The 19,127-nt window shown below is 36.9% G+C and overlaps 1 protein-coding gene across 3 annotated transcripts in view; it reads right to left on the bottom strand.

Moving 5' to 3' along the window:
- Positions 1-19,127, bottom strand: part of EIF3A (eukaryotic translation initiation factor 3, subunit A) — a 35,589-nt gene that overhangs the window by 16,186 nt on the left and 276 nt on the right. For all 3 annotated transcript variants that reach the window (XM_010564691.1, XM_010564693.1, XM_010564692.1), the window contains exons 2-13: positions 15,555-15,745; positions 15,224-15,360; positions 11,942-12,105; positions 10,743-10,942; positions 9,523-9,731; positions 8,334-8,505; positions 7,192-7,296; positions 6,280-6,378; positions 5,465-5,581; positions 4,225-4,410; positions 1,092-1,439; positions 428-532 (exon numbers count right to left, since the gene is read on the bottom strand). In XM_010564691.1, the coding sequence (XP_010562993.1) occupies positions 428-532; positions 1,092-1,439; positions 4,225-4,410; positions 5,465-5,581; positions 6,280-6,378; positions 7,192-7,296; positions 8,334-8,505; positions 9,523-9,731; positions 10,743-10,942; positions 11,942-12,105; positions 15,224-15,360; positions 15,555-15,745 (2,033 nt within the window). The remainder of the gene's footprint in view (positions 1-427; positions 533-1,091; positions 1,440-4,224; positions 4,411-5,464; positions 5,582-6,279; positions 6,379-7,191; positions 7,297-8,333; positions 8,506-9,522; positions 9,732-10,742; positions 10,943-11,941; positions 12,106-15,223; positions 15,361-15,554; positions 15,746-19,127) is intronic.

Here is a 19,127-nt window from a genome sequence, read left to right as displayed (position 1 = left end):
ACTCAAGTTTCAGGGAGATCCTATTGTGCCATCTTAAAAGGGCTCTAGCAGTGGAATTTCCTCCGTTTCAGTGAGGACTATTACAACTAATTAAATTTAGCTTCTCTGTAATGGCCTCACCTTCTGGGAGCATTTAATCTTCTCTGAACATTTTCCAATTACAAGTCTTGCCAACTAAGACTCAGTTCACATACAGCTTAAGGGTCCATTTTCAAATCAACTCTATTAATTAGAACAGATTTGTGTACTGATACTAGAAAGTCAGTTGGTTTTTAACACATTCATCTTTTTTTAGTTTCATACAATAACATTTTCAACACCAATATTATATGTGTGTGTGTATATATATGTATCATCAACACAGGAGTTCACAATCACTAACTAAGGCATTGTATAGACGTGGTTTTATACCCCTCCTACTTTGTACCTTTTTCTCCTGGTTCTTCAGGCGTTCTTGAAGTTCCTTCTTTTCTTTTTCAAGCTGTTCAACTTGTTTAGCCATAATGAAGTCAGGATCCAATTCTTCAAGATCCTACAACCAAGTAAAGTTATCAATACAAAATAAAGCAAACATTTTTTTTCTGTTACAAATGCGGTTTGTTTATTTATTTATTTAAGCTTCTCTGCAGTTCTCCCCTTAACTTTTAAGCTAATTTGCTTCAGAAACAAACATTCTCACTGTCTTCTCATCTCTTCTGGGTAACTTGTATTTTATTTTTAAAAAACTCTCTAAAGCATTTGTATCTTGATTTTCAATTGAGACACAGTCCAGGTAGTACAAATTTGGACCTGCAGGTCTATATTGTGTTTCAGATACTGTTCAAGCAACAAGGTGGGGAAGGAGGAACCAAACAGCTGCACTTAATTCCTCCAGGTAAAAAAGGTCCTATTCAAACTCAGAATTAAGGTTTACTTACACTGTTGAGCAAATGAAATATTTAAGTGTCAAACTGTCTCATTTTTAAGAGAGGCTGTTTATAAGACCAGTTACAGTATAAAACTAGTAAAGAACATGAAATTCAGGCAGCCTAGCAATGTAACACCAAAAGCATAAAAAAAACCCCTCAAAACTTCGATAATAAGTTGTCTACCTCAATATCAATGTCTTTAAATGCTTTGGCTCCCAGTTCAGTCTTCTTAATCTGCTCCAAGCGCTCACGAACAGTCTTCTTTTTGATTTGCTCATGCTCTTGCAGGATACGCTCCTTCTCTCTTTCCTTTGCCTCCTGGCGCAGTCTCTCTTCTTCAGCTTTCCGGACTTTTTGTAATTCTGCTTCACGTTGTTCCAGTTCTTCTTTTTCACGCTGAATGTTTAAACTTTCAAGGCGCTCTTTTCTTTCCTCTATAGTTTGACGGCGTGCAAGAATACGCTGATGCTCCTTCCTTGAATTTTTTAGGAAGGCAGTGACGGCCAGCTGATGTTGTTCTTCCTTCTCTTGCTGAATTTAAATTAAGGATAAGACTATGATGTAAGTACCGTCTCTTTAAGAAGGCAGAAAGCATAGCAAATGTTTCTCAAAGAAAACTCAAGGTTAGTTTTATTCTCCAAACTTGCCAACTGCATGGAAATACAACTTTAATGGCAAATCTAATCACTCATCCAAGTGGCATGCAAGGTAGTATCAACTGACTAGAACCACATGTAAATGGAAAAAGTTGTCTGTTAAAGACAACATTCTGCAACACATTTTAAGTATGATAGTTGCGTGCTTTTCTCTGTACAAAAATATTGCACACCCACGTTAGTGACATGTAAGACTAACTGAAATGGGGGTAAGGGGGTCAATCCTATTTGTCTCTGCATGTGTTAGCAAGTATAGCACCACATGTACTGTATTTCACCAAAGCTCCCTTGTCTGTAAAGTTTTGGTTTTTTTCAAACACACTAACATAAGAGAAAAGTATCCTAACTGACACAAAGCACTATCTGTGAGATGATAAAAAACTGATTATTGTCTCTCAACAATTTAGGTATAAACATTGTATATAATACCACTTTAATTAAATAATAAAAAGCACTAGATTTCTACACACTAGCATATAGCCTATTCTCTAACATTCTTTAAGCATCCTTCTAACCACCCCACCATTCTCCTCCACAGTACATAAACAGTTCTTTGTAGAGATTCATGCTGTACACATGAAGAGGTATAATTGTGCCAGGTCAGGGAGCTGCCTATTTTAATCAGTCCAGCAAGCAGCAAAACACTGCAGCCCAATAAGCTTACTACACTCTTTCAGTTATGCTGCTCTTGAAATGTGAGCTGGCTTAGAGGTATTTTTAGTAATCTGTCACTTCTAGGGCATTCAACAAAAATCCATACTTTGTTGCAGATCTGCAAGCATTTAAAGCTCAATGGAGGAGCCAGAAACACAAAAATTAAAAGCTTTAGATGAATTTAATGATTTTGTGAATTATAACAAATTTGACAGAAATTAAAATTTTTAAGCACCTGAAAAAGGTGAAGTTTTGATCTAAATAGCGAAGGAAAAAAGGGTCTCAACTTGTTCTGTAGCTTCTCTAACCACACAGGTCGATATTAACCTTGATACTGTCCTCCAATTTTACAAGTGTAATTACTAGCATTTATATCTTATACAGCTAACTGCACTAACATGTCAAGTATAAGACTATTTGTCATTTCTATCTATGAATGTACAGATAAAGCATGTTTCTTCTTTTAAACCAACAATCCATCTAATACCAATCACTAATAAAATCTTTTTAGGGGAAAACCTACATGGAACTATTTTTATTTTAAATGCTATAAAACAGCTAATATATGTTCAAACTAATGTTAAGTTAGGCGTCATGATACAGTCCTACTTTGTGTGTTTCTATTTTAAGAATATTACTTAGTATTTCAACCTGTATAAAGAATCTAACATGGATATCTTGCTAACAGCCTTTTTTCAATATGGAAAAAATTATTTGATATGTTTGCTATGAAATCTTTCATAAACATAAAGCAAAAGAAAAAATTACCACTGCTCTTTTAAGAGAAGTGAAGGTTTAACTTGCCACAACCAAAGCATGCTGGAAATCCGAGACTGATTTACACCTTGCTCCTACAGGGCTCTGGAGAACCTGAAATGTGAGCTCATCGGTGAGTCCGACCTCGAAGCCAACAGCCCCAGTGAGGAGGACAGGGAGTGACAAGGACAGGTCAGTTCTTGAGCTGGGGGGATCTTTTGTTCGTGTTTTTAGATTCCACTATGAAGTTACTTTCCAGGTTCTTCACAACAGCAGTTTCTCCAGGAAGAACAAAGAAAGCAGGCTCTTGGATTTTCAAAAATGCATGCAAAATTTTCAACAAATCCTAGCTCTGTAGGCCCACCTATGGGTAAGTTATGATTTGGTATATCCTAACCCTGATATATGCAAGACTGGCAATTTAAACTCAGGCCTCTTGTGAACATTTTGACATGATTTTAGTTATGACCAAACACTAACTAGTTAGGTGCATTTAAGAATGACTTATTCTTCACAAGCATAAATAGCTGACTACCACCAGGCTGAAAAAAAATTAAATTAAAAGGTACATCTAATCTGAGAAAACGCATTAATTAAAATATAAGATTTGGTATAAAGTGTCAAGTTTAGTTTAGATTTCCACTCAATCCACAAGTATATAAATGTAGCCCATCACTACTGTCAAATTAGATCAGAGATTGTTACCACAATGCTCTGAAAAACAGAGCAACACACTTCTGAAAATAAACAAACGTACAAATGCACCAATTGCTGCCTACTCAAATCCTTGCAATGTCATGTTAAATTAATCATGAGATAGCTCAATGCCTTTCCTATGTCAAGGAAAGGTAAACCAAGTAACTCCTTCAAGTATGATCCCACAACTTCAAAACAAGCTTGTCTTGCTAAACCAGAAAATTTAGATCTATTAGAACAGGTAAGTATGTAACAGATGCAGAAGGATACTTTGTCATTAATAAATACATTAATGCTACACTACATTTGTATATATTAACACCTCAAGGATCAATTATTTGTTCTGAAGGGAGGGGACAGCAATAACAATATTGATTACCACTGCACTGAGAACAGACTACTGGAAGGAGCACTTGATCAGACAAGCAAAAAAATAAAAAAAGGCAAAAAAAATAACAAAAGCCTGCATAAGGGCAACAGATAAACATCACACAATGCACATGGGGGAAATGTCAGAATTTGTCAACGTTTTCAGAAGACTTAAAATGACTTACCAGTAAGTGAGGAGGCTTAATGACTGCAAGAGCCTTAGCCAGAGCTGAGGACATAGCAGTCAATTGATTTCTAATTTGCTCAGAAGGCATGCTTTGTAGTTGAGGGCCTAGTGGCGCATCTTCTCTAGTACTGTAATTCAAATCTGAGCCAAAACTCAGTGTCCGGGTAGTATGATCAAGGCGAACCTTTGCAAAAAAAATAGGAAGGGAAAGGATTCTGTCATTTATTAAACAATTTCTCTGTTGCTCTGCCTATGACCAATATGAGTCAACAGAAGCTCTAAGCAGAAATTACTTTAAGAAGTTTTAGCTATACCACACTATAAGAAATGTCAAATTAGTGGAAGAAAAATAGCACTGTGAACAAAAGTTTGTTTGATTTCCACAGTTTATAAAAAAAAAAAAATTTAAAAAAATCAATCACTGGAAGAGGCTAAACTTTCAATGATTCTATGAAATGAGCACTGCAGGACAAATCATTCTTGCCTGTTCCTCCACATTAGCAATACACGAAACAAGAATCCTGACTTTAAGGCAGACAATTTCAACTCATCTAAAATATAAGCTAAAGTTGTGTGTTAACCTAAATGAATTAAGTCAGCTTTATCTAAAAACCTAAATGGGTAATTACTAAGCAATCTCAGCTAAAAACCTAAATGGATAATACTAAGCAACCTCAGCTAAAAACTACTTGTATCTCATCACCAGCTTAAACATTTCACTACAGGCAGTTGTTCTTTCAATACAGACAACTTTACCAACAATGCAATCTTCAACAGCAGCTGAAACATCTCAGACGTCAGTGCGCATCTCGGGCACTGGTGTTTTACTTCAGTCACTTGGTTACATAAAAACCAACATCAACGACTGCTAGCTCTTTAGTCTTGCACAACTAATCCAGCATAGTCAGAAATTCGCAACCCTGTTTGTTAGACTTGCTTCAGGATATGCTGGACTAAATGACTCGGGCTCACAGGGCAAGTTTCAGTGAATTTTACTTCAACTTTTACTTCTATTGGACTTACATTAATGGTGGTTGACCTAAATCAAAAATACACACCAGAATCCAAACAATTGTCAGTTCTTAATATATTGTCACATGCATCTTTTACTCTAGTTTATCTCCATCTGTCAGAATCAATTGTCTTCCCTGGGTTCAATGTCAACAAGTTAGTTTTTATCCAAGGTAATACACATGAATCCATACATCATTTCACAGAAGTCTCTTCACAGCACTTACTTGTAAGTCACAATGTCTGGCTGCATCAACGATACTACGTTCCAGCTGGAAAGCATCAACAAAAGGAACCAGGGTAGCCAGACGAGAAAATTCAATGCTTTGATAAATCTGGGCCACCTGTATGTCAACAGAAACATTAGGTATTTTTCCTCATTAAAAAGAGATCAGAAATAAAAGTTGTTGTATGGGCTCTAAAGCTAACTTACTAAACCGCCAATAAATTAATGTATACATATTAATACAATTACAAATATGGTTTTGGGATTTTATTTCTGTACTGTATTCAGTCTTAACCTGAGATTAAATGCCGTTCCTGAATGGCTTCTTTGTATGAAGGAGACTGGCAGCAATAACTACTTACAGCTATGCTGCTAATTAGCCTTCAACTGTTCCTTTTGCACATCAGAAATAACACTGCTTGTCACTTGTAACGAAAGCAGGTCAATGAAATGTGCATTTTATAAAACACCTAGACACAAAAACACCAAACCTCCCACCCAGACCTTACTCCAAAAAAAAGTTTTAAGAAACGATGAATTACCTTAAGACATCATATATCCATAATGAAGAAAATTTAGGCAGGAGATCACGCCACTGTATGCAACCACTATTAAGTATAGCTACTACAGCTGTACCTAAATGATATACAAACCTGAAGATACAGGTTATATACTGGAAAAAATTATTTTAAAATCATGACGGTCTTCTATTTGATGGATAACATTTACTTTGGCATGGAAGTTTCCACTTCATGTTCTTCCAGAGCATTTTCTAACTTATGTATACTTAGGAACATACATTTTCTTTACTCATACCTGCTGCAGAAGGCGAAGAATGGTATTGTTTTGCAGGTGAGGAACATACAGCTGCAGTTCAGGTTCCTTTTCAGCTTGGTCTTTCACCCAGTTCAGAACCTATAAAAATTCTGAAAAGTTACTCTACCTGCATCAACCCTTAAAAATTTCAGCATTGAAGTACAAAGCATGGCTCTTATATACTTCCAGTTTACAGCTCATGAAACAACAGCACTTCTGTCCAGATACTACAGAGTTTTATTGAAGTGTATCTTTTGATGAGAACACTTTTATTTATAATGGATAGCTAACATTTTTTGTATGAAGGCGACTGACAGTACTGGCAACATTTACCACACTGTTAATTTACCTTCAAGTTCTTTTTAGCACCTCAAATATCTTTGTTCCCACTATCAAAGAAAAAGAACATGATGTGCTTCATCAATTGCAGAATTTTCATTAACCTAATCAACAGCTCTCACATTATTTTACCTCCCAATACTCTACATTTTAACAGTAAAAACAATCATTGGTATATTTTTCCACTTCCCACACAACCCACTTGTAAGCATATGCACGTGTGCGCACACAGTTTTCTCATTTCTGCACCTTTAAACTCAGTATCATCTCCACACCCACAAGACCTTCTGATATGTTCCCAAAACTCTGCACCTTAATAAGGGCCCTCTGAATAGCACCCTAGAGACCTGAATGAATTTTCATTCTGTTTCAATAACCTGGTGTACTATGTGTGTACTATGTGTATCAGATGCTATGTATTTGTCATTGTAATGGAATTTGACCAAATAAAGCCTACCATTGAAAATTCTGGCAACAGAAGCAGCTAGTTGGTATTTACCACAAATCAATACTCAAATAACAGACTATTAGTCAATATCTGTTGCTACATAAAAACAGAGCTACAAAACTTACCTTGCTGACACGGCTACATAACTTGAGCGGGTGAAAGTCTACTTCAAGCCAATTGTAAAGTTCTTTCACTTCTGGAACAACATATTGCACTACGTTGAACCTTACCTACAGTCAACAAAAAAATCCAAAGATCTTAAAATAAATATAATATTAACAAATCGTTATGCTATAAGAATTTTTATATTCAATAAGTTAAACAGGCACCACATGTACCTTTTAATACAGGAGACTACTTACTCTTTATTACAGCATTCTTAATTGCAGTGACAGTAACTCTACACTACACCACTTAACTGTATTTAAAAATGGAAAAGTAGACAAAAACCATATAAACAAGATAAATATTTAGAATAGAGTACCACCCTCAACTTATTAGCCATTTCTAAGACACAAGTCCTACTACACACATGTAGGTCCACATCCAAACTAAAACCACACATCTCAGTTCATGAGTAAACTTCTGAAGCTTTAAATTGTGGTTTTAAGGCAAACTGGAGAGGTAACAGAGGAATTCACGCAAAACATAAAATGAACATTGAATGTAAGTTTTAGGCGTGCATGCAAATGCTGCAAGAAATTCACACATCCTCTGAAAATACCTACCAATGAATGAATGCCTAATTTGTTTATGAATATCTGGGAAGGTCTGAAGATAGGTAAACCTAACCTCCCTTCAAATTAAACACAAGGAAGTTTTCATAACCACTTAGGTCAGATAACAACTAGTGGGCTGTAAGGACCTATGGTTATCCAAAATACATTTAAAACAGAAAAATAAGCACTTGGTTCAGTTAATTACACACCTTAGAGTAGGGGAAAAAAACCAAAGTTCTAGCTCACAACCCTTTTCAGACCTCTCAGTTTCAAAACAACATTTGCTGTTTGCATGACATAAAGGACAATATTGAATCTGACTCTTTAGTGCATACAAGCATTCAGGCCTCCCGTTATTGCTGCCATTTCCAAACAGTCCTTCTTGTGAATCTGAAATTTTTACACTATACCGTAAGTCATACAATTAACCATATAGCCATTTTAACTTTTAAACTGTGTCCCATAACAAGTACAGTGCTTTAGAATGAAAATAGTCCAGAAAGAGCACTCAGTGTTTAAAAGCCGCTTGTCTAAACACCACTGCCTACCATATCATTAATGAGACTGCCACGTGTAGGTGGGGCCTGAAGACCCAACAAGGTTGCCAGACGTCGCTGTTTCTCAACAATGATGCCATCCATATCCAGAAGGCGAGCAATATCAGTTCTCTCAGGAGTTATAGGAATTGACAGAGTGGCCAAAAGGACTCGAGTGGACATCCTGTTGACAAAGTATAACCACAAAAGATGAACTGCAAGAGAACACTAATTAATTCCTTTTCATATACATACCAACTCAAGAGTAGGAATGAGTAACATTCATGATGCAAAACTGTGTAAAAATACCAGCAATAACAGAAAAGATGCCAGCTGCGCAATAAAAGTACAGAATGCAGTGTTCTTCAGTAACCAGGGGAAAGATTGATAACATTTTTTCATTACTTACGTATGTATTTAGATTTATACACACACACACACAGAGAAATGCTAAGAAACTTAAGCTACCTCTGTAAATATCAAAATCCTATAAAATAATGAAAACAGCAGAAAGCAGCACCTTTTCAACCTATTTTAGCTGCAAATCCATACCAATTATTTTGATTGCATTGATTTTTAAAATTTACTGTGCAAGCCAGGTGTACTTTTTGATCTAACAATACAAATGACATTAAATATTTAAATTTTTACCTTAGTACCCAGATGAACAGGAATATAAGAATTTCCATAGAGTATTTATTCCCACCAGATTCTGATTCTATAAAAGCCTGTACATGAACTTCAGAGGTTAATGCAGTCAATGATTCTGCATGCCTCAAAAGCCTTGCCAGTATCATACTTATTACCAAAAAATTTAAAGGCCATTTGGCTACACAGACTTTTATGTATTAAGGAAAAGTTTATAATAGTTATAATGAAATCTTGTGAAGTAAATATCACCACTCGGAAGAGAAAAAGGAAGCAAACCACAGATATTTATTAACTTGCTTAGCTTCCCAGTCAGTAACAGAGAAGGAAACTTAACTAAAGTGATCCTGATGTTTACATTATTTACACCGTAGCTTTGTAAAATATTCTTCTTGCTCTAGGTTTCTTTTGAGGCAATTAGTACTGGCCATTTTAAGCAGAGCTGCTCATAGCCATACACGTCAGCTGCTTCTTTTGGGGTACAATTAAGTCTATTTTTGGATGTACAGAGTTAAAAATAGAATCTAAGATCACATTAAGTATCTTTCCCCACCTCTGCATCTCCTCTTGCGTGAGATTCTTTCGCATTTCTCTTGATAAGTGATAAAGTCGGTGAAGTGTGGATGCATGAAAAAGAGCATTTCCTGATTTCCAGAAGACAGTTGAAACTTTGTGATAGTAATTTGCCATCAGTTGTGGTTTGGGTGGTTTCTTAGACAGTGCAAATAGCCCATGAATATCCTCCACTGCTTTGAAAGCTTCCTAAAAAAACCAAACACACTACTTTTAGGAAGTTTTTTGCAACCCCCAAAAAAGGGAAAAATATACATTCACTAAAGGTTATAAGAGTATAATATATTTAATAACATTGGGAGATATGATCTTCAGTTTCGCCAGCTACATGAAATGAAATACTTCTTTCTTAATAAAGAAATTATTTGGACATACTGCAAATCCATTAACTATCTGCTTTGAATTTAGTGGTTAATGATTAGTTCATGTAGTTTTTTGCAAACTGGTTTCTTTCAGATTTTCAAGCTACAAACCAAGGGGGGAAAAAAAACTAAACCAGAATTATAAAAACTCTACTATTTTACTGTTATACTAATTATACTATTTACTGGTTTTACCGTTTTTCATAAAAATAGTTTTTGTGATCAAAAATGGGTATAGTTTCCCTAAAAATACATATAATCTTGGAAATGCCTTACATGTAATTGCTTACATACCTAAAAAGGAAATAACACGACAGAGAACATTCTCCTAGTTCACAAAACCAAAAATGACAATCCTGGCTTTTTAAGGAATTTGACATTAGAAAGGTTGGAAAAACAAAGCACCTCTTTGAAAAACTTGTTTTGGAGTGCCCTTACTGGCTAGACACTAACATAATTCAACCAGCAATGCTGGAGCCCCAGCCTAATAGCAGGCTTTAACGTTTACCAACCACTTCCCAGTGGAAGGTCTTCATGAGAATTGAAGATGGTAGAGGTGAAGGTGTCATCATCAACTTCTCACTTTCACAACTCAAAGTGACTTCAGCTACTTTACCATTTACTACTACCAGCAGAAGCTTGGTTTGAAATGCTATGCAGCAACATCAGACTAAGTATTCAGTACACATATAGTACCACATTCTAGACACTAAAACTTCATTCTTTAGCTATTATCCCGTCTTTACCTTGGAGTATATACCATGAAACATGATCTGCGTGGAACAGACTCTGGAAAAGCTGTAGACTACAGTGTCATTACAGGAGCCCTGCTGCATACCTGCCACAGCTCCATGCTAATAGCACTGTCAAGTTGCACAAGCCTGGTCTCCAAGTGCATTGACTGACTGTCAGGATTGTTGAGGTTGATTGCTGTGCTTTGGTTATGATGACGCTGGATCTGCCCCAAATGCATTCGCAGGTTATCACAGAGTTTACGGAACTCAGCTTTACGAGTGTACTGCAGGCAGAACTTAAAAGCTGCAAAAATGAACGATGTAAATTAAGAATGCTCACTAATGGTGACTTCATGGTAGTTCTAAATGGCATTCAAATAAGTAAACCAGTACGTTTAAAGAATCTCCATTTACAGTCCAAAACCACATCAAACGATGCAATCTGTCACACATAATGAATAAGTGACAACACAGAGCACTTCCATCTTGACCTCAAAAAATGAAGATGCTTCTACATAATTAAGCTTAAGGAGCAAAGGGAATACTTTGGGTCTCTTTAAAAATGTTCTAATTTAAGCAGTGATTCTAGCTTTTACTTTCAACTAAGTGCAAATACACTAAAGCACCTAGAACTCATCTGACAGTCATCTTTCCTAATGTACTTGCACAATTTGAATTAAAAATCTAAGAGACTCTCTTTCAAAAATACAAAGCCCTAAGTTATACATACAAAGGAAAACATTTTTCTGATCATCTCTCACCCTTAAGATTAACACATAAGCATTCATTCTTATAACATAAATTTTTGCAGAATATTGCCAGAAAGAATTGGACTAGACTTTTTCCTATTACCTTCTGCATTATATTTTGCTAAGTTACGTCTGTGTCAAAATTGATAGCACATCGTAATTTTACAGTATCCTTTTGTGTACACTAGTTTTTGACGTTAGCTGACATAGAATACGTTAATGGAAGACACATTAGCCATTCAGGATAACAAAGTGAAAACACTATTAATTTTGATCAGTAAGTTAGAAAAAATAAAGACAGCATGAGTAATTCTCATATTCTCAGTATGTGCAGGTTCTGTTACAAGAAAAGATCCGTGTCCAGAAACCTCAGTAATTTTAAGGAACCTCTGTAATTTTAAGAATAATATGTGTGTACATACCCATGCTTAGGAGATTAACGTACTTCCAGCTCTGAAGCAATATTCAAATAGAAATAACCTTTAATTTTCTAGTTTTACACGATGCAATATAGAAGTCCTAGATCTCATCAAGTTTCCATCTTTTCCACTTACCTTGCTGTGCAATATCATGGTACAGGCGTTCCACTCGAGAATTATTTCGGAGAAGATCCAAACATTGTCTATACGATTCCCACAGAAATTTAACCCAAGGTGTCAAAAGCAGTCGGTCAGTACGATCCTGAGTGTCTTCTCCACTTACAGCACTCAAAAGAACACTACAGTTGGGTAAGGGGGTAAAGGGGGGGGTGGGGAGAAAACAAGTGTTTTATTCCCCACAATTCTCACCAACTTTTCTTATCAAGATCTAAGATGAGACTGAATGAATCTGAACAGCTAATTGCTGCTGAACAGTCTATTGCTTATTTTCAAATTGGTCCCTCAGATATCTACATTCTTTAAAGAAAAAGGGAGACAACTTTTCTTGCTGTTAAGTTTCAAACTTTGGCCCCTACATATATGACTGACATGTACAAGCTCCAGAGGTAAGGGACATCAGGAGCTTTTGTATCCTTCACATGAGTAAGCCAAAGGAAACTAATTCTAGGATTTTCACCTTCCCTCTTCTACCAGGGAGCTGCGCACTGTACCTCTGTTAGGATTCAAATATCACTGTCTACTCAGATACTTTCCTACTTGCTGAAACTTCCTTTTCAGTCACCAGCAATGCTGCCAGAGAGAGCTCACTTCTTGTTGACATATGACACAGAAGCAATGTGTGCTTTACAATCTGCAGACATCAAAAACTAGAATACCTGAAGTATTGAATCCTTTAAAAATTCTGACACGAAAAAGATGCTTAAAGATATCAGAATTAAGATATGATAATCTTGCATTTAGTGGCCATAACTGCATTCTCTCATTCACAGAAATACAAGACTGGAAAGGATTCCCAAGACACTGAGACAAATTCAGTGCTACAGCCCACATGATCTCTTTCTGCTAAACAGTCCACCCAGCATGACAAACTTACAAAGAATCATCTTCCCTAAGCTTTCAATTTTAAAATCCTTTTTGAACTATGCTTCTAATATAAACGCTCAACTCTTGTAACTCTTCTACTACACTGCTTCCAGTTCTATTTTCCTTCCTTGAGCACTAGTACTACATACAACATTAAAGATGACATTTCACCAGCACCTTCTCCAACAGATCAAGCAGTGAATCCAGCAAAAAAGTACAAGAAGTCTAGAAAACAGAACCTAAAAAACACAAAAGAAACTGTGGCTGTTCAGATAAAGAAGTGTGACTGAAAAGACACATTTTCTAGTCCTCAGTTATATAAAAGAGAACAAGGAAAAGAGCAGTCAATCTTCAATGTCTATTAGTGGGATTCCTCTGTAACAAAGACTATTTCAGGCACTGGAAACAACATGAATAGTATTGCCATCCTGGAACAACTACTGAAGACAGGTCTGTAACCGTTTCATTTTTTGCAACCAATGAGTTCCCAACTTCTACCAGAGCCTTGCTGTTAACATGTAACTCCATGTCTTTGTGAGCAGTATTTGACTACTGAAACTCTATTCCTCATAGTCGCCTACACAAGACAAAATGTCCCATACTTTCATAATTTCTTCCAATTTTCTATCAGCAGCAGATACAACTTTGACTTTTTTAGTTTCCGTGCCAAGACTTTAATTGAAAGAATTCCCACTAACTTCACTCTTGCTCCCTATCTCCTTTCGTCATTATATGTCATCAGTTTCTAACTTGGTAATGTCTTAGTTCCCTTCCAATTCAACTGCAAAGATCCCTTCTGGTATGGTATCAACAGCTTTACTTTTCCCCAGGTTACATCTCTGGCATTTCTTAAACCTAAAAAATTAAATTACCAAAGAAAATTCTAACATAATCATATATCATCTACCCTTTGGCAAGCCTGTGCTGAATTTTATCTTATTTTTAACTCCACATACTACTTCCTTCCTTCAAAACTCATACTAAAGACCCAAATGTTATTACGATCAAGATAACACATCCGCAACTGTTCAGACCACTACTCAGTCCTGCATACGGATGATGAGAAAACACACTGTGTGCTCAGATGAGTATCTGCAGAGCTTTAGTACCCACAATATCTGCTGATATTTTCAAAACTCTAGGACAGGAATTACACTGTCACCCAACACGAAGAGAAAGACAACTTTTCCGTTCACCTCAGACAGGGTAATTGCCATGCTCTAAAATCCTACCTCTTTCTTTTATTTCAGAATGAATATTCTTACAAAAATCAGTAGCAAAGTATTACTTTAATCGTCAGACCACACCTAGGATGGCTAATTTCAACCCACTTCCTCAGAATTTTACCACAATTTTTTCTAGAATTCTCCACTTATGGCTGAAGATCCTTTTATTACTTCTTTTGATATCTTATGCAAGTTTTAATGTGGTTTGGCTTATGGAAATTTTAATTTATTCCCTACACCTTTTGATTTTTTTAAAGGATATGGGCAGATGGCCTCTTCCAAACTCAACTGGAATGCTTTAAAACATTTCATCACCCCCATCTTGTCACCCCTCTTCCACAGATGTCACCACATATGTACCTGTATGTGACCATTCCCTAAATCAACAGATTCATCTGAAGAACATAAATATGGAATTGGAGATAACCTCACTTTGCCTGAAGCAGATTAGGAAGTTCTCCTACAAAACATTCTGACAACAGAATAGTGACTTCTCGCAGAGCTGGAGAGTGGTTTCAGCCTAACCTGACACTACTTGCCAGTGAAGGTCTATATACAACCTAAAGCAGATATATTTACTGATCCTTTTTTCCATTCCTTCTACGTTCTCATTATCCATCCAATTAATAATAACACTCTGAATTTACTTTTTATGCCATTTCTTCTATTATCTCATCAGTTACCTGAGCCAGTATAAAGTAACATTTCCTTTTGTTTGTACCTGCACAATGTGGTCAGAAAGACTGAAGGTTATCACATACAGGAATTAAATTGGTCCAATATAATTAATAGCATTTGTACATCAACTGATAATGAGAAGCTTTCAATAATAAACTCTCCAATACCACTACAGATGCACATCTGAGCAGACCCCAGAAAGCAGTGACCCAACTCCCAGAACCACTCCTGCTGTGTCTATGTTTTCTATTCTTTACTTGGACTTAGGATTTTCTTCAATGCAAAATTCCTGTTTTTCTTCCTACCCTTCAAACCTCTAGAACACCCCTAGCATTCCATTTCAAATCCACCACCTTTATATCTCGGTTCTCTGAACTGCCAACATCCTTCATGAAAATAAGGATACATCCTTCATGAACATAAGGATATTTTGCTGTGAATTGCTACATTTTAAAGACAGGCCACCTACCTTTCTGGAGTTTGAATGTTATCTAAGTCTTCTATGTCCAGTACCATCTGCTGGGATTCTTCCTTAGCTGCTTCTGTTTTTTCTTCAGCTAATTTTAAATAGGCTCGAACAACATCCTCCAAAGATTTGATGTTCACCTACATCAAAGGCAGAAAATGGGAAGATGTTTCCACCCATAATAGGCAGCAAATATTTAAAATGTAAATGCTACAAACTCAGGAACATCTAAAAGGCAAATTAATTTTCACTCAAGACCAATCAGTTACCTTTAGATCATATCAGCTGACATATACCATGCTTACTACAAAAAAAAAAAAAAAAAAAGCCATACCTGCTGGCAAATATTCTTGTACTGATACAGTCCTTCTTTTGCCAGATGACTCTTGCGGAGATCCACACAGAGTTCCAGGTACTTCAGCATAATTGGCTCGTGGATTTTCTGCCATGTTCGGTGTTTTTTACTTTTCATAACATCATAGAGAACATCAAGGGCAGGCTGCTTTTTGCCAACCTCAAGGAATTCTGAAAGTAAAATCCAATTAGCAAAAGACTTGCAAACCAGAAGATGTATGTTTTTATGCCTAACACTGTAAACTTTCAGAATTTAATCAACTCTAACCAAAGTTCATTGATGGTTTGATTTAGCTGGCCTTATCAAAAATGTTGGCAGATGCAACTGCAGTGGCAGTCTTTCAATGACACAACTGGCAAGCGAATGCAGACCTCTCCATTAACATGAAAATTTCAGGATAGCAGAGAAGTCTCTCCACCCATCAAGGCATGACTGGGCACTTCATACATATTAATAAAATATATACATCCACTTTTAAAGCTAGTTTCATCAAGAAGGACAACGAATATACACCACAAGCCTTGTTGTACAGCACCTACCAATGTCATTCAACAAGATGCAAACCATCCAGTGAATCTGACTTAAAAAAAAAGCCCTGCCCTCAAGCCAAGAAAGAAACAAACTTCCCTCAGAAAAGTTGTTCTGATTTTTTTTTTAAACTCAATGGTCTAGAGATTCAGTCTGTAGAACACTTACACCACAAGCTGCTACAGCCCAGTTGAAAGCTCAGACGTTTTTTAAATCAGCCTTGCTGCTGAAACCAGTGCCCCATTTATTCATTCCCTAAGCAGCTGCTGTTACTAACAGGATCTCTCAGCATCACAGCAACTCCCATCTATGATATACCACACGTTCTGCTCAGTACAAAATACAGAATACCATCCACAAGCAAATACCGAAACAGCAGCCAGCTACCGGCAGACACACAGGCCCTACTCTCAGTACTCTTAACCGCAGAAAAGCAAGACAAAAGAACAATGAGAATGGGAAGCAAACAGGTTTAAAAGATAAGGAGAAGTCGAATACAGCTAAAAGGAAATGTGTGTATTCTTAAAGGCTGAGGGGTGTAGTCAGAATTTCCCACTAAGTACTTCAGAAATCACTACATTCCTGAAGAAATAATGGCAGAAAGGATTAAAGTAGGGGCCTGCTCAAGGTGCTCAGCCATCACAGAGCTTCTAAGTTTTGGAATCTTCGAACTGAAGTTAAACATGGCCGAGATGTATTTTGAAAGCAGCAGTGCTGTTTTAATTTAAGGACCACAAGAGCATGTATTCAGGACTTAGTTCATGCAAATAATGAGCTTGCATAAGATGAGCAAGTTCCCTTCTAGAAAAAACATAGTGTTACATTTAAAGATAATTAAGGTTAAAGGGTGACAGTATTCAGCAGCACTTTTTATTCACCAAGCGAATTTTAATAAAGCTATCCTCCATCCATAATTTACACTGTTATTCTATATCAGTGCTGCTTTTGAGACAATTATTGCTCAGCTTTACAATTTCTTATTTATGAAAATAAACTTGAAAGGCAAGTTTAATCTTGCAACAATGCCAGGCCATTCCAACCACAGCTCTTGGTGGTCGATAACCAACTGGACAAAGCACAAAATTAATTCATATTGTTTTGAAACTTTTAATTAACTCTGGTCAAGCAAGTTCTTACGAGTAAGTCAAATAATTAAGGCTAATTTAACAGACACTGTAGTAAAAGCACACACAAAGTGAACATGAAGAGTCAAATACAGCACACATCACCATGCCTTACAGTAGAAGCTCTAAGTTATGGAAACAAAGGTTTGTAACAGACAAAATGTAAAGCCTTAGCCCCTGAATAGCTGTCAGAATTACATTTTTTCTATTGTTTTCTGTTATGCCACTTAAAATGCTAAATGGTAGCCAAAACAGCAAATGAAGCTCTGAGTGACAAGAACTCACCTGATACACATTGACAACTCATCTACTGCTAACCCAAAATCCAGAATTAAGCTAAATTTTCAATCTGAGAAAATGTATGTCTTTACAGAAGGTGACCAAGAAGTCACGGGTTATCCGAGATCTCTAACAGAAAGCAAACTCAGTATCTGCAACAATAAAACACTCCCAAAAGTTGCATTACATCCTTGACTACAAAGCAATGCCAGATATTAACAATACCTAAGGGTTGGCTTTGACCTACATTTATCATTTACAAGGAAAAGCAGCCTTTCTTACATATCTGTACATATTTACAATCATTCAAGCTCTTCTATTTCCAAACATCTTCTATGTATGTTAAGGTCCTGAGAACCTCAAGCATAAAGTGCTCCTAAATGCTCACTTGAGCCTTATGTATAAAATGCAAACACGTAAAAGTCTGGAAATTGCACTGAATGTTCCAATTTGAAATGTCAGTTTGACATTAAACTGCTTCCTGCAACATACAATCTGCCTTAGGTACAACTTCTCACCCTTTATTATACTCAGCCATGGTGAGATTGAGCCCCTGCAGTTTGCAAGACTTGACTCAGTCTACTGAGACTCATTATTGCTAACATTTGTCTAGAGAATGCTCCCTTCAGCTCAACTCTACTCTTTCAGTTTGTCTGAATTTAGTAGACTTGCAGCAGTGCAAGAGATGTGAATTTAAATCTGCTCTTCAATACCAGGAGAGCAACGATAGAATGTCAGATTTAAACAGTTTAAGGTCAATATTCCAACAACGTGACTTGCTCACCAAGTAAGTACAACTTACTCTGCCCAAGAATTCTGAAGTTTAATTGAAGTTTATATACTACTGTATGTGCATCCTTTCCAGTAAAGGGACTGCTAAAATACAACTTCATCTTTGGAAGTTGATTGAAGCTGATTTTATCTTTCATCTTTTTTATCTTTGCGTGAATGATTTTTACAGCGAATTTTAGATTAGAAATCTTGAGGACGTGCAGTATTTTATTTAATGTTTTCATATTAAAACACCAAGGACTTGCATTATGTATAGTCCCCAAACTACGCAGCCTCTTCAGCTGTCATTTCAAGACCTGTACATCATCTGTAATTTTTGGATGTCTTTAAGTGTCATCCTGCAATCAGCCCTGTGACAATGAAGGGTCTAAACGGTCTTGCTAAGAGCTTAAAATAGGATACCATAAAAAAAAGAAGCGTCAAAGCCATATATTTAGCCTGAAAGGAGACAGCTGATAAATATAACCAGCCCAGCTTTACATGTGGCAGTCAGCGAGAGACAGCTACAGCGCAGTCATCCTTGGCTTCCATTCCAGGGGCAAACTTATGCATCAGCCCGTGCAACATTTAATAAGTTTAATCATTTGCCTTCTCACCAGAGGCACAGGAAGGACGGGACTACTACATACGAAGCCCACATGGAAAAACAGGGCCCGGGATCAGACCGGTTTGGAACTCATCCCGGAGCGGCTGCGAGATCCGGGCCGGACACCTCAGGCCAAAGCCCCCGGCCAGCGGAGAGCCCCTTCCCGCCGGCGGCCACGGCGGCGACTTTGCGGCGGCTCCCGCGGGCGCAGGGCCGCAGCCCGAGGCGCCGCGGGGCCCGGGC

This window comes from Haliaeetus leucocephalus, unplaced genomic scaffold (assembly GCF_000737465.1).
Source record: "Haliaeetus leucocephalus isolate CR32 unplaced genomic scaffold, Haliaeetus_leucocephalus-4.0 Scaffold184, whole genome shotgun sequence".
Taxonomy (NCBI): Eukaryota; Metazoa; Chordata; class Aves; order Accipitriformes; family Accipitridae; genus Haliaeetus; species Haliaeetus leucocephalus.
Note: the sequence above shows the minus strand (reverse complement) of the source record. Positions and strands in the feature narration are given on the sequence as shown.